Genomic DNA, 22,421 nt, shown 5'->3' on the forward strand with positions numbered 1-22,421 from the left:
TTTGTAATCCTAAAGGTATGTTTGTCTTTCTTCCTCCTTGTCATCCTCTCTCTTCTGGTATTTTTGGGATGGGCGTGCATAGCAAAAATAGCGACACATGAGTGCTCTTGGCATGATACAATGGCATGACAACAGGAAGTGCACGCCGTGAAACACAACATAACTGGAAGGTCCAGTCTGTCTCTGTTCTTCTTGTCTCAGGAAGTCAAACAGGCGCCGTTCTGCTCTTCTCTTCTCTTCTCTCAATGCTTTCCTTTTCTTTCAATAGAGGAGGCTTTCCACGTTGGGCGTGGCTTCGGGATCAAGGCCTCATCCACCAAACCCGTCATTGGCTTTCCGCGAAATGGTCACGTTGGTGTCAGCCAATAGGCTTCCTCGTCGCCCCGAGGGGCCACGCCCCCTCGCAAACGCTGCAACAAGTGCATTGAAGATGCTGGTCAGCGCAACCTAAGAAAGAGCTGTTTTAACTTAACGACTGAGGATTTACCAGCTTTTCTTCGTAAACTTTGGAAGAAATTACACTTTTCTTTATTTATTGAGTGTATTTAAGTGCTTACCGACTGACTTTTTTCCCATTCGTTGCAATTGAAATTAATACTAAGTGAGTTTTAGGTAATTTAGAAGTGTATGAGTGAGTCGCGAGTTAGCTTAAGTTGCTAGCACGGCGGGGTTGAAGGAGCCAGGAGCCAGGAGCCATTGGGATCAATATGTGACGGAGCACGGAGTTCACCTCCGGTTGTAGTCGACACGTTTGGACCGTAGAGGAATATGGAGACCGAGTGCGAAACTACAAAAGCAGCTGCCGTGTTGATGTGAGACCAGGTCAGGAGGACGTCAGCCACTATGAGCACGGTGAGCCTGTTATAGTCAATATAAGGCAAAGTCACAGCTGGTTTAAGTGCTGGCTTTGATGTCGTTGTTTCGTTTGTACAGTGCAGTGATTTCCCCGGGTTGTACCGGGAGCAGAAGGGGGTTACTGCGGTGCATTACAGCCTTGGTTGTTATAGTGATGTGGGAGATGCCAGGCTGTGCAGGGACGTGCTGAAGGGGGGTGTTGGGGGGGTGAGGGCTGCACCAACTACAAAGAGCTTTATGACCAAAGCCTGTTAATTAATGCAGAAATAAACAAGCACTTTGAGCCCCCAAGAGTTCTGTATAAGCTCAGAAATGTGCACAGTGTAATCTGCTTTTCACATTCTGCTGTAATCTCATTCGAGACTTTTGGAAGGAAATAATAGGAGAAGTAGGAAGTATTTATTGCAATTAAAGTTAAGATTTTCATGTTGCCCCCTGTCCATAGCACAGAACATGGGGCCTGCATCACTCAGTTCACAAGGTTCCTCCACAGGTCAGAGTCCTCTGCTTTATGAGGGTCAGTGGAGGATGAATTATATCATAGACCTCCTTTGGGAAACAAATACAGTCTAATTTTACACTGCAGTGATCAAACAACTGAGTCCAAGTTTAAGGTAATTCCGTTTTACTTAACTACAGGGTTTAATATGTGTTTATTTATATTTTACTTAGCCCTTATGAACAATGAACTTGTGCAATTCCTATTTCATGGGTAGAAAAATAATCTAATTACTTCTATTTTAACCAAAAACCTAAAATTATTATTTTCTTTAATCTTTTCTTTGTGTGAGAAACCTAATTTTAGCTTTATTCCCAAATTGATTATGGATTCTAGATAGACATCTATAGATGTAGCATGGATGTGATATGTTTAGGTTATGTGTCTGCACATTTAGCAGTTAAACACTGTTCAGGATCAGTGCACTCCTACTTAAAAATGTGTTAATGTTGTAAGAAGTGGGACACAGTGACAAAGAAACGTCTTTGGATTCTCGTATCCGTTTAGTAGATTGGAGCTCTTGAGAACCTTTCTGTTGATGATGGAGCACCTTTAGATAATTGTTGCCCTCCTGTCAGGTTATACTTTTGATTGTTGACAACGGGGTTCAGTGGTGTGTTGTCCTGGCAGACCGTTGTACACTGTGTGGTGTTGAGTTTCGGGTGTGCTGACTCTATGACAGGCCACAGCAGATCAAATTAGTGAGAGTGCGTCGTCTCTGTGAGAGTGGAGACACTCCCTGCTCCGGCCTGCCCCAGTACTTCCCACGCACTATAGAAATAGGCGTGGCTTCTCTCATCCTGCCAGATCAAAAAATGAGGAACTAGGTCACTGCCACATTTGAGACATCAACCTGGAATCTCTGTGCCACCTGATCTCTTGATCTTATCAGGTCAAGTAGCGTTTGACCTGGCATTTTTAATGCAGTTTTAGTGTGGCTTCACAATCAGTTGAATCAAAATTTAAATTGTGATATGAAGATGTGTGTTTATTAAATGAATGAAATGTGGTGATTTAATTAATTAAATATTGTCTTGACACACTGCATGTGCTAAGGAGGAGGAGTTCTTCACTGATCTATCTACTTCATAGATTTGGTCTAGTATGAAATAATACACTATCAAATGTTGAATAGCCTTGTATATTGAATACATTCATATTTGAATAGTACCAAAAGTTTTGTTTAATTTGGCAATTTAGCTCTTTGTTGTTAAAACAGCACTATGTCACTTTCTACATATATGGACATGTGTATATATACAAATATAGATGTATAAACACAACCGGTGCGATGTCAGTCTGCGTGGTCACACATGTACCTGAGCTGTCTAATGGTACTGAGTGAAGTGGAGACTTGGAAGAGGACGCCCTGTGAAAAAACATTATTTAGACTAAAACAAAAGTGAAACTGGGAGAAACTCTGACTTAATACATTCAATTACAACGACGAGTTGCAGGCTATATTATGCTGCTTTACATGAACATTTATAAACAGCGTTATATCAGAGTGATCAAGTTTATCATATCGTAGATCATACGAAAATAGCAATATTTTCTGAATAATTGCAATCAGGGGTGGGGTGATGCGTCGACGTAAACCGACTACCCAACTACGTAAATACGTCGGTTTGCATAACCGTGCGCCGACGCGTCATAATGGCATAAGATGGCTGCGCCAGGTGGAAGCATGCACGCAACCAGAGAACAAGCTGCGGTGAGAAAAAGTCACCCACGGTCTAAAGTGAAAGCATCGCGGGGTGTGTTGTAAAGGCGGCAGCACTTTGTGTCCCTGCCCACCAAACATGATACACTAGGACAGGGGTGGTGAACAAGCGGCTCGCGGGCCGCATGCGGCTCTTTGCTGGCTGATGTGCGGAAGCGCAAACTGACCTTGAATAAGCAATATGTTGGATGGTAAAACAGAGTCAAAAGGTGGCAGGTGTGGAATAATGCATTGCATATCTTTGTTAGGTTTGTTTGTTTTCAAGAGGAGATGATTGAAGGAAATATGGAAATATTAATGAGATAAGTTTGATATTTATTTTGGGGGATATAATTGTTATATTGCGTAATAAATATAATTTATAGAGTAATCAACTAATCGAAAAAAAATCTGTAGATTAATCGTTAAAAAAATAATCGTTAGGTGCAGTCCTAAATGTGATGTTTTAGTATTTGTCATTAAGTGATCGTTGTGATGAATGAATGCAGATTGTATCCAGGCCAAGTTGCCCCCCTGCAGTCAATCACTGTGGGGCCGCTCACAAGCCCATGAGTGTCACTCCCAGTCAGTGCTGAGTAGCTCAGTTGTCCCCCTGATTAGGCTATCATGTGTAGATGAAACCAGTCCTGAACACAGACTGGTAAAGCTCTGTTAATCAGATTATTACCGCGATGGAAGAGAAATAGGCCACAGGAAAACACACACTCTCTTAAAGTTGAGCTGATTTGCCATTAGACTGGGACATGAAAGCTTTTTGAGCACCTTTTTTCTATCTGGCAACCCCAGACTTGCATTTAGTTTGTCCTTTTTTAATCTTCATAATCAGTCTAATCTTGAAAGCACTGTGGTTTGCTGCTTGAGGACACCCTGGAAGTTCCTCTGCCAGATGACAGTGAGATGGAGTGGAATGATGATGGCGCCTTCAGGTGTTTTGTGTCTCGAAGTAAAGCCGGGAAATGGAACACGACTACAAAGATTTCTTTCCCTCAATACTCTCTGTCTGGCATTCTTTGTCACTTAATGCTCAGTTAATTTATTAGTTATATCCTGTCCTCAGGCAGGACTTACTTCTGCAGAGGTGAACTATGGCCGCAGCACACTAATCCCTGTGCATTTATGAGCCCTTTACATAACCGCAAGAGATTTATTTTCTAGCCAAACAGGATGGGAGGCAACAATTTAAAATGCCTTTCTCCCTACTCTGTCCGTGCGCGTGTGTCTGTGTGTATACAGACGCACACAAATGAAGAGGGATATGCTTGTGTACTACGGGAAAGAACGGCGTGGCTAATTGTGCATGTGAGGCGTGTGTTTTCGGAGTGCATGCTTTGGGTTCTTGTCTGCTTGTTTATCTATCTCTGTGCATGTTGTCTTCTTCTCTGGGAGTCAAGTCTGTGGCTGGCTCCAGCTGGCTACCATGTGTGTGTTTGTGTTAAGGGGGGGGGGGCCTCCCTGAGCTCTTAATTAACTCTGGACCAGGGCCCCAGAGCGCCGCTCCCATCCACAGTTAGACAGGAGGAAGGCACAGGGCAAAGATGAGATGCGAGAGCTGAGTGCTGCAGCAACAAGGCAAAGCATTTGTGCTTCACAGACTATAGGGCACGAGGTCGCATTTATGTAAGTAACAATTGTCAGATTGCTCCTTTATGAGTGAATTTAGAAAAAAAGGTCATTTCTATATTCAGGAAAATAAGAGTGAAGCTTCAATTTAGAAACGATGTCATAAATCTGTGCTTGACTGAAAAAATACAAGCTGGCTCATCAAATCATAGTGTTTAAAGGGTGGGTCCTACAGTGAGAGTTACAGGTTACAGCATGATATTGATTGAAAGCTGTTGATATTCAAAGTCTTTTTTCTATTCTTGTGAAATGTACACTCCAACCGTGTCTGCTTACTTCTGCCCAACAACGCTGCCAAGTAGTAGATTAGCAGATGCCTACAGGCCTGTGACAGTTGGCGCCAAGTGTGGGGAGAAGGCAAAGAGTTGTTGACGGAAGCCGGCTGATAGTGTGACAGATTTATTGTTATTTCTTTTAAACAAAGCAACCAAGGTGCAGAAACTATTTCCTGATCTCCCATCTTTCCATTTGGAAGTGGAATCATTGTTCTGTGCAGTTCTCCAGCCGCTGCTAACAGTGATTTCTGGGAGATAGCGGAGGAGAAAGGACAAGAAAACAATTCTACGTCGGGTTGAAAGCGGCACATTGTTCGCAATGGGTGTGTACTGTCTGTCAGCGGTGGTGCTTGGCAGCGGAGGCTCTGTGTTTACATAAGTGTTCAGTGTGATGGAGTGAGGTGGTCGAAATGACAGCAGATTCCTCAGAGGGTCTGACTGAGAAAGGCCATCTGCTGCATAACAGGGACGCTGGCTGTGGGAGGGATCCATGATTCATCCCCACACAGAACACACAGCAAGCAACGGAAACCGCCCCGCTTACACACGCGCACGCACGCACGCACGCACGCACGCACGCACGCACGCACGCACGCACGCACGCACGCACGCACGCACGCATGCACGCACGCACGCACGCACACAGTCGCTCTTAGGGCTGAGTGATATTGATAGTACAGTATGTCAAATAGAGATTTGAAGAGAAAACTTTGGAAACAGTCATTACTAACATTTCTGTTAAACAGGAAGAGGCATTCTATTATCTTTTCAACTGCCACATAATCGATTAATTTCTAGCATCTTCTTCATGGCAATAGAACCCAACTGAGTGGCAACCGCAACTTTATTCTCTCTGGTTATTGGTAGTCAAACAGATTTGTTCCCCGGGTGATGAGGGAGATGCGACCACACAACCATCGGGTCCCCCTGTCATCGCCCCAACTCGCCAACAACCTCATCTGGGGAAAACCGGGCAATTTATCGCATTAATCACAGTGGATTAGCAAGTTTCATTGCTTAGTCAAGCTCACAGTGCTCCACTTCAAAGGCTCAGCTGCATTAGCCACTGCCCTGACTCATACACACACACACACACACACATATAAAGCTGAACCTAGCACTCCTCCCCAACCTGGGCCTCAGCTCTCCTCGGACGTTGAAATACAGCACCAAGGACAAATGCATGTAGTGTTCTCAGCTCAGGCTCCCACACACACACTGACTGGTACTCGTCTTCAGTCCGTCTGTGTCTGTCTCTATCTTTGTCCCTCTTCAATTACACACAATCATAGAAGAGACTGTCCTCAGGATGTTCTGTAAACATGCTCACTTTTTGTCAGGTAATCCAACGTTATGTTGATACTCGTATGTACCCCAATTACATTTCATGGCTTTCTTAGGAAAATTGTTATGCAGCATTTCTGTAACGGTCTCAGTTTATCATAGGTTCAAATAAGATGTTCCTGTGTTAGCTGAATTATCTAGATCTGTTTTTGTATTCATAACAGCGTCTGAACTACGTCTGATCACTAAGCCCATGGTTCTCCTGTAAAATAATGTGTATATCACTAATTTGGCTAATCTGTTTTTGCAGGCAGAACAGAAGGACAGAGTCTTGTCCACAAGCGAAGACTCTCTGCCTTGCCTTCCGAGCTCTAAAGCTGACCCACCGCCCCTGATCCAGAGTCGACCACTCAGCGATACATACCCGTTGCAGAGGCATGCTGAGAGAGCTTCAGCCCCGTGTCTGGTGTCCGGGTGTGTCCAGGTCCAACCGATGACTTCACGTCTTCACGCCGATGAGAATGGGTTGAATGGCGTCAACTCTAATGCCTGGTCCAACCCTGTAGTAGGTCACCCTGATGGAAAGCTGTACTCTTCAAGGATCATGAAACTCTTTTCCAACCCAAGGAAAGGCTCTATTCCTGCTGATGGTTCCTCCTCAGTCGGTAGCAACAACAGCAACGGGGGACCCCCGCCCTGGCCAGGGCTGTCAGGACTGGGTGTCGTCGATTCCTTCAAAAAGCTCCGCTCCTCTGTGCTGCAGGGAATCCAGAGTAGAGGGGCAACCTACGCCGACGGAGAGGGAGCCCCTTTTTCCAACCAGGAAAAGGATAATGGCACAGTTATGACAAATGTGAATGCAAGCCACCATGTAAAGTTTGCAGAAGGATGCAATATGTCTAATGGAATTAATATAGACCAATGTTATGAGGACTTTGATGATGATGAAAACGATGAAGGAGATGGTCCCCAGAGAAACTCAAGACTATCCAGGAGTATCCGGAGAGCGTACGGACCAGGGCGCATCTCTTTACTTGACATCGGGAATGGAAGACGAGAGAGCAATAGCGCTTATGGCGCTGCATGCAGTCAGGCACCAAGTGAGAAGTCAAAGGTCAGTGATTCTACAGAGAACCTTAATGTGAACACAAATGTGAAGGTGCTGAGCAGACTGAGCAAAAGCGCAGATAACCTACATCTGTTGAGGACGCAATTTAGACGTCAATCATCATCCCCAGGTCCTCCTCAGCCAGACTCTGTGAGGATGAGCAGGTCAGATGGGACACCGAACATCCAGAGGACAGCCAGCGCCTCATCAGTGGACCTTCAAGGCCAGACTGTTGGTAGCAGGAAGAGTTCCATAAAACCCAAGGAACAAATGCTAAAACTAGTAGGCAGCATGACTGACCTTACTGGCCGGCAACGGCAAAGTTCCTCCCCCAGCCCTTCACCTACAGGTCCGCTGTCACCCACCAGCCGTCTCCATGACGACTACTCCCGCCGGTTGCCTTGCCTTTCAGCCGGTGAGCGGCAGCGCCGACCGTTGCCCGTCAGTGCTCAGGTCATGGAGGACACAACGCATAAAACACAAGCGTCTGTCGAGCACATCCCATTGATTCACCCACAGCCTGAGTGTGAAACTGACACACTGCAGCATCAAGACCTCATCACTCCTGTTAACCCAGAGACCCAAGAGCCAACCCAACAGATTTACACCACGACAAGTGATCACACACAGAAAACTGAACTGGATTCGTCTCCACTCAGCCCAGATGACGTTTCAGAAAGCCAAGGTCACACTGAGGTCACATTGCCACCAAATGAGGTAAAAAATTACTTTTAACTTCATACAGTGTATAGTAGCTTTCCAATAAGCATCCGGCATCTCTTTATTTTCTCCTTTCTCCTCTCTGGCTCAGGAGATTGAGATACTCTGATAAACTACAAAGCAGAGCGTGTGTAACATGACAGTGAGGAAGTCAAAGTTGGAGGTTATCTTTATACGGTGGGGGGTGGTGATTACAGGGTGCATGACTGAAGCAAATGTACTGCAATTTAAGGACAACAAAACTGCAATGTCTTCCTCACTGTCACATGCCGGTAGCACATTCCACCAATACCCCAGATAGGATAGAAGGAGTGAATCATAAATGATTTGGTGATGGGGTTGAAGGTTTCAAAGGGGAAGAGGGCTCTGGAGCACATAGGAAACCTTCAGTCTGATCCTTATCATGTTGAGCTGTGCAGTCAGCAAAAGTGATGATCACACAGCTGAATGGCACTGACCCCTGTCTGAGGAAATGAAGTGCATTACACCATTGGTGGTTTTATGAAGCAATCTTTGAAGCTGGCATGATTCTCACCTGCTGAGATAAATTCCAATGCTTACGTGACACTTCACCAGTACAACATTCAGGCTCTAGTCTAAACTCCAAAGGGGCTTAAGTCCCATTCAGAATCAAATAGATTATCGCACATACAAACAGTGGCAGAGGAATAGCAGGTGTAGCTCTGATTCTCTCGCTCGTCTGTCCTGCTTGACCTCAGTTTGTGATACACTGACCTCTGCTTAACTGGATCACATGTCCAAACCAGCTGGGCTGCGCTGCCAGGCACATTGAAGGAGCTGACTTGGGGTTAATGATTATGCTTTGTTTATGATTAGTGGCCTTTGCGCAGAAAACGGCTCCATAGTCCTGTTGCTGTGGGTGGGTCGGCGGCAGTGAGCAAGTACAGCCCCGCCATGCCCCCCCCGGCTTTCTGCTCTCTTACTGCAGCCCACTGGATCAAAGTCCAGCACCATCTACACCAGGCCCGGGAGAGCTAGCAACACCACAAGTTGGGCAGGACCATAAACACACTTATGGTGACATGAGTTGCGAACAGCTAAAACTTTTATTTAGCCCTTAAACATGAATGGGAATGAGCAGGTCGGTTTACTTTGATAAACCAGTGGCTGGAGGCATTTACCGGAACAATCTCTGGACCGGCCCGTGTGTGTGTGTTTGTGTTTGTTTCACAATGGTGCTCGTCCACTGTGTGCCTCTTCAGTGTATATGCAGTGGACCGGACTCAGACCAAGAAAACCAGGAGGTGAGGACTGGTATTGGCGGCTGACTGAGCTGCTTTGTACTATATTATCCCAATGAGTAATCCTTCCGTCAATATTTGACCGGTAGAGAATACATTCTGTATGATATCATTTAATTGTGAAATATTTTCTGTTATTTCTGCTGCAGATGTTGTTTGTATTTGATAAGCACAGAGGCCGGCTGTGTTCAATATGTGGAACCAATCACTGTGTGAACTTGAATGCATTCTCACGATAACCAAGTTTCTCATGAGAATCCTGATAAAGTTCATTGAAACAGAGGAGATGTGAGGGCAGAACCATGAGAACAGAACTCAGTCAGCTGTCCTTACTTGTTACTTTTATGACATGTCAACTACACATTTTGCTCTGTTTCTGATTAACAGATGTTCTGCCTTCTAGACATTGTGTTCTATAGCTGCACTATAGGAGCACCATTGAACAGGAAAGTCAATATCATTGACCTTATTGCCTGTTATGCTTATCTGTTTTCCTTTTTCCTTTAGGCTACATCAGAGCAACAGAGACAAGAAGCACTTCTGCAAGCAGCAGAAGTCTCTCCAATAGACAGCAGCACTCCTCCTCTCTCCCCATCAAGTCCCCAAGAATCCCCCACAGATACATCCACAGAAACGTCCTCCATCAAGCCCAGGCGGAGGGCGGGACGGTCGAGACCCAGACCCATCTCTGACTATGGCCAGCTGGCCTCCAGGAAGTACACCATTCCGGAGGAAGTGGCAGAATTGAGTGCTGAGGATAGGACACCAAACAGAACTGGTCATAAAGACTGCAGCCTTAAAGACACATGTGAGAATGAAGAAAACAACGAGACCTGCAGCATGAACGGGGACATCAATGGCAATAGGCAACGGCCTCTGTCAGTGATAGGCGTTGTGGATCTGTTCCCTCCTGATGCTGCGGAGAAGGAGGATCGCCTGCCATCTGTAAGCTTTCATAGAAATTTGTTTACGCTATAGCTGTTGGATGTATGGACTAGCTATGGCTAGAGGACTGAGCTAGGGGCCTTAGGATGTGTATTAAAGGGAAATGTGTTTCTACCCATTTGTCTAGTCAAGTGTTCAATTAAGCTTGGCGGCAGGCTGATCTGGACCTTTTTAAAGGAATTGTGTCAAGGAATTTCCTTTTAGCCATTACAAATGTACCCTTCACCATTTTAGGAAAGAAACTGAGCCTTCTTTTGCATTGCTTGTACTCTACGGATAGTCGACACCCAGACTAATTTAAGGTCCTGGTGTTGGATGTTATACATTCAAATAATGTAGGTTGTTTTATCTCTGTCATGGCCAGAAAAACAAGCTTTTTTTAAATCGTTTAAGGTTTCCCCTGTTCCCTTCCACAGCCCTTATCACGGCCACCCATTCCCTCCCACCAAGTGCCCCCATACAGAGGAGTGTCTGCTCGATTCCGCCCCTCTACTCTCTCCCAGAGCACCCCCATCGGACTGGACCGTGTGGGGCGCCGCGTGCTGCATAGAGTGCTCAGTGGTGAGGACTCGGCTTGTTTGTGTCGATCAGACAGATATCGCTGTGTCTTGACTTTCTTTGTTGATCATCTAAGCACTTCACCTTCCCCTCTGTGTGTGTGTTTGTGTGTTGCAGAGGGGGAGTCTGACTGCACGTCGACTCTCGATGACAGTGTGAGTGAAGAGGAGGGCAGCTTTGATGAGCTCACTGATGTCACACCCTACCTGGAGCCAGGGGTGGAGCTCTCTGTGCTCAATGAGGTGAGTCTGAAGAAAGGAACTTGTCACGTTGCCAGCATGTTCTCCATGTGGAATGTGTTTTGAGTTCACGCTGTAACATTTATCTCATCTTATGCAAGTCTTGTAAACTGCTGTGAAAATTTAATTTCATGTGTTATTAAGATGTTTGACAGTGATTGAGCACAGCTTTGTGCCACTGCAGCTTCCAATCCTGCATGTGAAACGTGCTCACCCTGCATGTGATTGTGTCTTTATCTTATCTGTGTGTGTCTGTGATGTGCTGCTCAGTGGATAAGCTCGGGCCATGCGGTGTACGCGGAGGCTCTCTGGGACCATGTGACTATGGAGGAGCAGGAGCTGGCCTTTAAGGCTGGGGCTGTTATCCGTGTCCTTGACGCCTCTCATAAGGACTGGTGGTGGGGCAGGGGGGCCGACAGAGAGGCCTGGTTCCCCTCCAGCTTTGTGAGGGTAAGTGGGCCGCCTGACCTGTGTGTGTCAGACACATGTTTGCTCTCCAACGCAACAGGAAAGATCTGCAAACTGGCTCGGCTCCAGACAAGCCTTACTCACCTCTTAACACTGTGTGTGTGTGTGTGTGTGTGTGTGTGTGTGTGTGTGCCTCAAAGACTAATGTGGTTTCTGTGGTTACCTATTCTGACTGACAGTTGATCCTTAATTAATTAGGCAGGTCGTGGTAACCATGGTGAGTAGATTTGATTGGCAGATGGGCGTCTGCTGTGTAATTGCTTGTAGCTGCATGAGTGTTGACCAATAGGAGCTGGTTAAACTTGCTCATGGTGTTACCAAAGTGATAAGGAGGAGTTTGGGGGATTTCAGTGTTAATTTGGTATTTTCCTCCCTTTTGAAACAACTTATCTTTTAACAGAGGGTTTATTATTTTACTGTCTCGTAAATAAAACAGAATTTCAAGCAACTCATTTGTGTAATTTTTGACTAAAATGAATAAGATATATGATGTTTTCTATAAAGTGATAAAAACATGACTTGAATTCTGAATTCTGGGTGTGGTGGATGTGTTGCAGCTGCGTGTGAACCAGGAGGACTCGAGCGGGGAGAGTGTGGAGAGTGTAGCAGAGGATCCAGCTCCCAGGGACACACACAGCACCCAGCACAGGGAGCAGATGAGAACCAACGTGGTGCAAGAAATCATGAATACCGAACGCATCTACATCAAACACCTCAAAGACATCTGTGAGGTAGAAGCTCAGTTGCCAGAATACTGCGTTTCTCAAGTACCATCGTTTAATTTGAAGACGACCAACGCTGTATTTTATAATGTGAAAAAGTCAAAAGGTTTCTTTAGAACGTTCACCTGTACCCTCAGGTTCCTGTTGGTGAGCTTTTGAGCTTTTGCATGATTCATGAGTGGTTTTGTGTGTCGCTTAGGGTTACATCCGTCAGTGCCGTAAATACCCGGATATGTTCACTGAGCCGCAGCTGAAGACCATCTTCAGCAACATAGAAGACATCTACAGATTCCAGAGGCACTTTCTCAGAGACCTGGAGAAGAAGTACAACAAAGAGCAACCCCACCTCAGCAAGATCGGCTCTTGCTTTCTCTTACAGGTACACACAGTTGTACACCTACCAAATTTTCATTGTCAAATATTCTCAGTAGTTCGCAATGTTGATGATTTCTCTTTTCTTCCCAGGGGGAGGGCTTCTCCATCTACTCTGAGTATTGCAACACCCATCCTGCCGCCTGTGCAGAGCTGCATCGCCTCATGAAACTGGGTCGATATAAGCATTTCTTTGAGGCCTGTCGGCTCCTCCAACAGATGATTAACATTTCTATCGCTGGTTTCTTACTCACGCCTGTCCAAAAGATCTGCAAATACCCCCTGCAGCTGGGAGAACTGCTCAAGTACACCCCCAAAGACCACAGGTGAGCTTGGGACGGTTCCTTCTTCAATGTTTATAACAGAAGCAGTGGTGGGGGCTCAGAATGGGAAACTGTGATTCATTTCTGTGTTGGTCCCTACACTCAGTTCTTTCATCTTTCAATTATTGCAGTGATTATAGTGGAGTAAGTGAAGCATATGAAGCTATGAAGAATGTGGCCAGTCTGATAAACGAGAGTAAGAGAAGGCTGGAGAGTGTCGACGCCATTGCTCACTGGCAGGTCGCCATTCTCCGCTGGGAGGTGATTATGACCACTGAATATTACTCTCATTTTCAATATGCTCATGAGTTACAAACCTCTTCTGTAGTCTGAAGTAAATACTGAGTGCATGTATCTATCTGTCAATTGTTGCAGGGACCTGACCTACTGGAGCGCAGCTCGGAGTTGATCCACTCCGGAGAACTGACCCGAATCATTCGTCAAGGAAAGATGCAGCAACGCAGCTTCTTCCTCTTTGACCACCAGTTGATCTTCTGCAAGAAAGATGTCCTGCGCAGAGACTTGCTCCACTACCGTGGTCGGCTGGATATGGACCAGACAGAGGTGGTTGATGTGCCTGATGGAAGGAATTTAGATCTGGGCCTGACCTTGAAGAACGCTCTACGTCTGCGAAACGCATGGACTCTGGAGAGTGTGTGTGTGCTGTGCTGCAGGAAAGCCCAGGACAAGCAGAGGTGGTTAGAGGCCTTTGACAAGGAGAGACGCAGGGTCAAGGAAGACCAGGAGATGGGTGAGTACGGCTGATGTGTCCACTGGTGGTGGATGTCAAATAAAATCCGAACCGGTTTAAAAGGTGGCGTGTATTCTCTCATGGCAGGAATGGAGATCAGTGAGGAGCAGAGGAAACAGGCCATTGCTAATGCCAGAAGAGCCAAACAAGGAAAGATTAAAAGTAAAGAAATCTTCTCTTTACACTTTTTTTTAGTTAAATGATGTCATTTGTCTCCTCAGTACATCAGTTTCATTCTTTATTGCTTGTTTTCCCTGTAGGCATTGGTTACTCCGGCTCTGTCCCGCCCCACCACCAGAACCTTCACCCTATCCACCAGCGTCACGTCACCATCCCCACCAGCGTGCCTCAGCAGCAGGTCTTTTCGCTGGCCGAGCCCCCGAAACGAAAGCCTTACCACGTGTTGTACAGCATCACCCGCGGCGCCTTCTTCAAGAAGTGAGGCATGGCTCCCTCATCTTCCTCTTCTCCCTCTCTGCCTTCTCAGAGCACTCAACCCGTCCTGAAGACTCAAAGAACACCTTTTTTTCCTTGTGTTTTACTTTCCTGTGAATGTTCTATAATTTTTGTTTTTTGTGTCTCTTGTGTCTCTTGTTTTTGTTGCATGTTGAAGTACAGTGCCTACAACATGGAAGGAGCATTATAGGAAAAGTCAAACACTGACTCCCTCCATGTTGTCGGCGTGTTGAAGATGCTGCTTACTTAACCTCCCTGTCTTATTATTCCAGCTGAAGGATTTTTTTAAGTTAATTGTGACTACAGTGTATATTCAGCTTTTAAGTTGACATAATTACATGGTTTTAGATTATTTCACAAAGGCTGGACCCTTTTTTTGTGTTTTGTGTTTGTCAGCTCGGAGCACAAAATGGCTGAGCATGAGTCAGCTGACACATTCACCTGTTAACACTGTAAATAAAACTCTTGTACAAACATGCCAAATGAGAATGGTGTCTTTTAAATAGCTTTCTGTCATTGCACATGCAGGCAGGCTCTCATTTCTGTCATTGCCTCTTGTTACTGAGCAGATCAAGCCTTCGTTTTGCCAATGGAAAGAATGTTGAGTATGAGTTCTCAAGAATTCGATGGAAAGGAGAGATAGAAGTTAATGAATGAAACCTAAGCCACAGGACCGGAGGAGTAAGGTCCCCGTTTGCCCACTGCTCGCCTGTGCTGGAGGAGGATCTGGTTTCACACACCTGCTGGCCGAGCATCTCGGGGCTCTGTGGACGGACGCCGCTGCCTCATTCTGTGCCGCTGCTGCTGTTCCTGCGAGCTGGCTGAGAGAATGGACCTGCAGAAGCTGAACCCAGGAGTGAGATGATCGAGAACTGAGGGGATGCCTGTGTCATGGGCACAGAGCGCGTGGAGAACGACCAGACGAGAGGAGAAGATGCATCTCAGCTGGATGCTGCCAGTGTAAGTGAAATCTATCCATTTATACTGTAATATAGCTACGAGCAGGGCGATTAAAACTAAATCAGTACCGTTTCAAACAATAGTTTTGTTTTGTGGCTTAAAGAAGAATAAAGTAGTTTTTCCTCTTCTTTGTGAATCTATACTCTTATCTGATGAGGTATTAAGTGTGACTCGCACAGGATGGGATGACACTGGATAAATAATGTATGTGCAGTGTGTAACACAATGAGCGCCGAGTGCTGCAACTGATGGAGATATTGTTGCTTTCAGGCGTTCACAGAAATTACTAACAACATTCATATTGTAGCCTACTTAATGTATTTTGGTGCAATTTATGAGAAATTCATCACCCAACCTACTGTAATGTACACTAGTTTCTATCGGGTGTAACTGTGCTCCCTTCCTCCTCCTCCTCCTCCTCCTCTTCCTCCCCCCGCTGTAGATCGCAGATGTGTCCGTTGAGGTGTCCACAGTGGACCACAAGCTGCGACGAAAGCGGCGCTGCGGCAGACGCAAGAGGCACAGAGTGAAGGCCGAGACCCTGAAGGCAGCATGGGCCCGTCTGCTGAACGTCCCGTATCTCGCTCTCATCATCGCCTCAGTGGTGTTTGTGGTGGTGGTGATCGTGTGGTCGCTGCTGTGGGTGTTTATATGTAAGTGTGTACATGGCCCCCACCATGCTTCAAGAGCATCCAGTCTGTCATCCATCCCTCCATATTATGCCTTTGTGTACCTTTACTACCTGTTTTCATTTTCCATTCTAAAACAATGACTGAGGTTCTCGATGACCTCATAGCTGTCTACAATTCTACTTTAATAACATTTTGTCTACTCAGTTCGCAGGGAAAGCAACAATGCATTGTATTTTGCCGGGATGTTCCGTGTGCCCAATGTGGAGTTCATCCCGGAGTTCCGTCAGGCAGAATCCCACGAGTTTGTATCCATGGCGACCGAAATACAAGATGTGGTACGTTGTATGTCACTTAATTATTCACAGTGTTAATTATCAGATCTGAAATGGCTTTGTTGCTCATTCTTGGTGTGTTCCAGGTGAGCAGCGTGTACAAGATGTCTTCAGTGTCCAAACTCTACAAGTATGCTGTCATTTCAGACCTCAGGTATCAGGCTCAGCTCAGGCGTCATCGTGTTACTTCATCACGTGTGTGTGTGTGCGTGTGGATGTTTTACCTTAGGTATGGTGTGTGTGTGTGCGTGTTCTGTCCTCAGTACCAACAACAAAGGGGGCGTGCTTGTGCATCTGTGGATAGTGTTTGTGGTCCCTCGTCTGAAGAGCCCGTCAGTGTGTGAGGAGTGTGTAGGAGCCATCCTGAGGGACTCGGTCCACATCAGCCTACAGAACAGGTCCTCTGTAGGCTACGTGCTGGGCCTTCCTGTTGATATAGACTCCATCCTCGTCAATGGTGTGTGTGTGTGTGTGTGTGTGTGTGTGTGTGTGTGTGTGTGTGTGTGTGTGTGTGTGTGTGTGCGAGTCTTCAGTGTATTTTTCAGTGCGTATTGCTGCAAAGATTGACTGTTGTGTCCTTTCCAGCTGTTCACCGCTCAGATTTCACATCAACTGCCACAGGTAAGATAAAACACTGTTGACAGGGTAGCGTTACAGAAGACTTGGCCTTTGTACATGTAGTACTTTAGTATACTGAATCTTTCATAATTTCCTTCATTTTTTATTCCCTCCTTTCTTAGTATTCCCTCCACCATGTGATCATTGTCAGTACTTTGTCATGCTTCTCTTCACTCAGGTTCACAGTGTGTGGATAAACTGTACGCCAACCTACCTGGGGTGAAAGTCCCTTTAAATGTCTTTTCCTCATGGGGTGGTGTGAGTTGCTACGTAAAGCTCACCGCTTACCCAGGATCTTTTATCCGCTTGACCATCACCTCCTTCCGCATCGAGCCCAGCAACTGTGTGAGTGACGGCCTGACAGTGTACGGCGCACTGCTGCCCATGAGAGGGCGCATTCTCCACAGGTGAGCGTGTGGCAGGTTGAACAGATCTGCTCTCTTTATATATTCAGTGTGTGTTTAGAAGGGATGTTTCATTCAGATATGAATGCTATGGCACATAATGTAGCTCTTTTAAACCTTGCTTCTTTGGAACTTTGTCCCCGTGCTGCAGGCTGTGTGAGCCTGTGTCTACCCCTCTCTCCCTCGTCTCTACCTCCAACGTCATGCTGCTCTCATTCAGATTGACTAATGGCAATAAGAGCTTCAGAGGACACTTTCAGGCCATTGCTGAGGAAAGTAAGACACGTTTACCTGCTTGTCTCATAAGCGACAGTGCTGGTTAGCAAGTATGTTCGCTGAATCTGTTTGTCTACAACAGTGTGTGTGTCTCACATTGAGACTCAGTTGCATCCTGGCTTCACTGATCAGATCTACAGCCCCTTTTACCCCAGCCTACTCCCCCCTCAGTGCTCCTGCAACTGGAGGTTTAAGGTAAGCGGCACACACACACACTCACACTCACATTGCCAACTTGTATCGCACTCGTTCAGTTGGTGATATGAGCGTTTTGTCTGTGTATTGTGTTCATTTATTACAGACCCCTAACCGTGGTTTAGGAGTTGCTCTAAAGTTCCAGAACTATGTACTGAAACCAAAGGACATGAAGGGCTGCGAGCACGGCTGGTGGAAGGTCAATGCAATGATGTACGTGTGCACGCTGACATGCATATATCTGCCCACAGAAAACAGTAGAAAATCTGAGACGAGTGTTAAATGTCAGCAGGGGCCTGATTGAAGAAGCCAGGTTCATTTCAGAGTAAAACCAGGATCTCCTTCAAGTCTGGAACATGGACTGAAGTGAACTGAATCAGGAAAATGTCAGAATCTCAATAGAATCACCATGACTGCAGTTTCAGACTCCCAGCAGGTGTTGTGTAATTCTCTGTCTATGAAGCAGCTCCAGGTTTCGTCCCTAGATGTCTCTGCTCCATCACTACAGTCTGGGTCTGCTGCTCAGCTCTATAGAATGACACTAGAGTCATATACTGTATATTGAATTTGGAAAGACGCATCTAGAAAGACGCAGCTAGAATTCATTCTAATCTATACTAATTCATGATTTCATCCTTATTTTTGTATTATAGTAGTAGTGTCAAGTAGTGTCCCAGAATGTGCTTCACCATCATCTCAGCAGTCATCATCAAGATCCTCTGAGGGTTAATCATGTTTTTGTGTACTCTAGATTCTGTGGGAGCTACGTGGATCACCACACCGTGTTCCGGATCGCTGACCACAGGCCTGAGGTGGAGTTTCGCTGCAGCTCTCGTACCTCAGCTCAGCCTTTTCAGGCGTCGTACAGCAGCTACAACATCAGTCAACGTAAGCACCACACAGCCAAGCCGCAGTGAAGATCATGAATAGACAAAGGAGGACATTTACAGGAGTGATATTTTTATATTTTTGACATTTCGTCTATCCTGACTCCTTGCTTCTTCCCTCGTCCCATCTGTGTGACCTCCAGCGTGTCCGGAGGAGCACTTCCTGTGCTCCACGGGACTGTGCGTGGAGAAGACGCGACGCTGTGACGGCCTGGACGACTGCCTGGATGAGAGCGATGAGGTCTTTTGCTGTATGTAAAATAAATGCTTTAATACAAGAATACAGAAGCATACATTCATTCATCTGTGAGTGTATCATTCTTGCATTGGAGTAGATTTCACCGTGTTTCGTTCCTTTGTAGCGAGACCAACAATGAACTGTGGTGGCAACAGTCCCCTGCATTCATACTTTGTATGCAACGGAGAGGTGGACTGCTTAAATGGCAAAGATGAGGACAACTGCTCTCAGGGTACGATCCCTGCAACGTTTTATATCTGTGTTCTCTGTCTATTTCAAACACCAGTATTCATTATCTGTTGTGTATTTTCTCCAGAGACCAGCTGCTCTGCAATCAGGTATCAATGCAGCAGCGGCGCCTGCATCCTGAAAAAGAACGCCAAGTGTGACGGCGTCCACGACTGTTGGGACCACAGCGACGAGGAAGACTGTGGTGAGGGAATCCATCAGTCAGACTCTCTTTATGTAGAACTTATCCCACAATGGATGCAACTCCAGGGTCTTTTCAGGAACATTTGACTGAAAAACGGAAATCGGGATCATAGGAGAGGAAAAGAAAATTAAATAAAACAGATACAATAAAAGACTAGACATAACATTTCAATTAAAAAGCACAACATAATGATTTATTTAATGATTCATGTAAGTTTGAACCTAGATTTTTCATATCTGATTTATGGATGCTGTCTACATGCTGTTATATTATGACCCCTAACGTCATCATCACCATCATCACTGCATCATCAACATCATAACCTTTGATGCTGCTTGTTAGATGTTCACACGGTAAAATCACATTATCTATCAACTTAACCTTCAACTTAAAGCGTTCTGTCCTGCTGTTTGCGCTTACAACCAAAACCTTTCTTTAGTTCCATGGGAAAGTTGTTGTTCTTCTATAATCCACTGGTCATGCGCCAAACCTGCTGACCTGCAGAACTGAGGCCACCCTGCTGTAATTTTATGATAACGGACCCAGAGTATGATAGGAGCAGGTCTGCCTTTGATCATTCACACACCAACAACTGCACACACACACACACACACACACACACACACACACACACACACACACACACACACACACACACACACACACACACACACACACACGTATGCCAAGCTGTAACTTTTTAACAGAGCAGCCACAGACTTGGTGATGACTCAGCCTGTCTGCATAGGTACACAAACACTCACACTCCTACAGATTAAGTAAGACAACTGCATTAGGTGCAGTAATATATACCACATACTGGAAGGCTGAAGGAGTTCTGACCTTCGCCAAAGCTGAGTAGACCTCCAGTTATGGGTCCAGACATTCTATATGCAAGGTTTTGTGACAACTGACCCAAAAATCTAGGAGGAGTCACAAAACAAATTAAATGTAAAGGAATAAATGGGTGCGTCCTATATGAAAGTATATGGATAGACCCATCAAAGCTTCCTCCCAGGATCATGTCCAACATGTCCACCACGTTTGACTGAAATCCGTCAATCACTTTCTGTGATCCTGCTAACAGACGGACAGACAAACACAATCCAAAACATAACGGGTTTCGTCACTGTGACTCTGCAGCCTGTGGTGATCCTTCGCCAGTGAAGAAGGTCACTTCATCCATAGGCTCTGGACGTGTTGTGGGCGGAGTCAACTCTGTGGAAGGGGAGTGGCCATGGCAGGTCAGCCTCCATTTCTCTGGTAACCTGCACTGCGGCGCATCTGTCCTCTCCTCTCATTGGCTCATCTCAGCCGCCCACTGCTTCAGCAAGGAAAGGTCAGTCGTTTGTTTACCTCTGAGTAAAAATGAAATAGTGTTGAGAATTCACTCCCAGATGATGTAAAAGCACATCATTTAAACATAATAACACTACGTAATCAGTAACTTCAAGGCCTCTAACACTGACTTTACACAGTTGTTATTATGAGCAAGTCACTCATCTCTTTATTAAACTCACTCTTCAAACTCTCCTTTGCCATGACCCTGCCAGGCTGTCTGACCCACGCCACTGGAGCGCCCACATTGGCATGCTGACCCAGGGCAGTGCCAAGTACGTGGCCGAGATCCAGCGGATTGTGGTGCACGAGTATTACAACGCGTACACGTTTGACTATGACATTGCCCTACTGCAGCTGAAGAAGCCCTGGCCACCTTCGCTCAGCCCGCTGGTCCAGCCTGTGTGCCTGCCAGCCCCCTCACAGAGCCTCACCCACAACCACCACTGCTGGGTCACTGGGTGGGGGTATCGCTCAGAGGAGGGTGAGACAGAGTGATAAACAGCCTTGGCTCCACCTGACTTCTATCAGATTCCTTCGGAAGAAGACCTTAACGTCTAAATGCTGACTGCACTTGCTGAAATGCTTGTTTTGAATTCCATTTTCACTCTGCTGATACAATCGATATCACTCCAACTGTACAGGCTTCTAACTTAGTCAGCAGCATTTTGATCTTTGCCGTTGCACAATTAAATCCCACAAGTGTTTTCATGCAAACCTTAGTGGAAGCCTGTAGGAAGGTGAGCCTCATCATCTTCACATATGAGCCCCTCACACTCCAGTGTCTGTGTTACAATCCCAATTGTAAAGTTTTTGTGTCCTTTCCCCCCCGCAGAAATTACTCAAGTAAACGTTCATCAACATATCTGTGTTATTTATCAGGGATCATAGAGAGCATCTTTGTTAACTTGCATTTCATTTGATGAGTGTGTGTCAGCTTATAATACCTTCATTCTAGATATTTCTAGACAATAAATATACTTCATCTGACCCCTCTGTACCTGCAGACAAGGTGTTGCCCACTGTGCTGCAGAAAGCAAAGGTGCCCATACTGAGGCAGAGCGAGTGTAAGAAGAGGTACGGCCCCGTCTCCTCTCGCATGCTCTGTGCCGGGGTGCCGTCTGGAGAGAAGGACGCCTGTCGTGTGAGTTCACTTCTGCCTATATATCACATCATCACTGCCATTGGTGAGAGACACACTTATGTTTTGGAATATATTTGACTCAAGATCCTTTGTGTGTGTGTTGCATCTCAGGGGGACTCAGGGGGTCCTCTGTCCTGTCAGGCGCCAGGTGGCGGTCGGTGGTTTCTCATTGGCATTGTTAGCTGGGGGGCAGGCTGTGGAAGACCAAACCTGCCTGGGGTCTACACCAGGGTCAACAAGTTCACCTCCTGGATCCACAGCCATATCACCTGACAACAATAACCTCTAACTCATCCATTGCCACCGAGTGTTTAAATATCCTGTGGCTCACACAAAAAATAAAAGATCATTAGCTATTGTGTGTGTGTGTGTGTGTGTGTGTGTGAGTGTATTTCTGCCATGATAAATGTTTTAACTAAATTTAAAAGGTGCTATCATTGATTGACTGTGAGAAACTCAGTAGAAACTCAGAAGTATGTCGGACAAGCTTAAGCCAGATTTGCCGCTTGGATGGATCAATGTTGGAATTTCAACCACCATTTTATCTTTTGCCTTTTATTCTATACTTCGAACTTTGTCAGGAAACAGACCTTGATCCTTGATTTTCAGCTTCAATTGAACTTTGCAATACGTTTTACCAACCACTAACAATACCCTTTGACAACAATACCCCCCCTAAATGAGTGTGTCCGCCCCTGTGGAGCCTCCAGCCGGGCTCCATCCTCACACTCGTCCCCCTTCAAACACCCCTTTTGTCCCCCACGTTGGCACTTAAACTCCACAT

The 22,421-nt window shown here is 45.9% G+C and overlaps 2 protein-coding genes across 3 annotated transcripts; both read left to right on the forward strand.

Annotated features, from left to right (window-relative positions):
• Positions 1-394: 394 nt before the first annotated feature.
• Positions 395-14,663, forward strand: spata13 (spermatogenesis associated 13). 2 transcript variants are annotated; one of them, XM_076158114.1, is made up of 13 exons: positions 395-852; positions 6,567-8,081; positions 9,854-10,291; positions 10,708-10,852; positions 10,967-11,091; positions 11,359-11,538; positions 12,114-12,287; positions 12,478-12,657; positions 12,744-12,976; positions 13,105-13,234; positions 13,349-13,724; positions 13,812-13,886; positions 13,985-14,663. In XM_076158114.1, the coding sequence occupies exons 1-13, from the start codon at positions 844-846 to the stop codon at positions 14,164-14,166; spliced, it is 3,762 nt and encodes a 1,253-aa protein (XP_076014229.1). In that variant the 5' UTR covers positions 395-843; the 3' UTR covers positions 14,167-14,663. The 2 variants fall into 2 exon arrangements, with proteins under 2 accessions (XP_076014229.1, XP_076014230.1); XM_076158115.1 differs by lacking the exons at positions 395-852; positions 6,567-8,081 and adding an exon at positions 8,964-9,349.
• A 408-nt stretch (positions 14,664-15,071) lies between these two features.
• On the forward strand, positions 15,072-21,981 carry tmprss7 (transmembrane serine protease 7). Its single transcript, XM_076157925.1, has 18 exons — positions 15,072-15,140; positions 15,583-15,793; positions 15,977-16,107; positions 16,191-16,258; positions 16,368-16,561; positions 16,690-16,725; positions 16,901-17,129; positions 17,278-17,402; positions 17,485-17,597; positions 17,704-17,810; positions 18,349-18,485; positions 18,628-18,735; positions 18,847-18,954; positions 19,039-19,155; positions 20,299-20,494; positions 20,709-20,977; positions 21,501-21,637; positions 21,749-21,981. Exons 1-18 carry the CDS (start codon positions 15,072-15,074, stop codon positions 21,908-21,910), a joined length of 2,517 nt encoding a protein of 838 aa, XP_076014040.1. The 3' UTR covers positions 21,911-21,981.
• The last annotated feature ends 440 nt before the right edge of the window (positions 21,982-22,421 follow it).

This window comes from Genypterus blacodes, unplaced genomic scaffold, assembly GCF_046128005.1.
Source record: "Genypterus blacodes isolate CSIRO-AG114 ecotype Tasmania unplaced genomic scaffold, CSIRO-AGI_Gbla_v1 ptg000076l_1, whole genome shotgun sequence".
Taxonomy (NCBI): domain Eukaryota; kingdom Metazoa; phylum Chordata; class Actinopteri; order Ophidiiformes; family Ophidiidae; genus Genypterus; species Genypterus blacodes.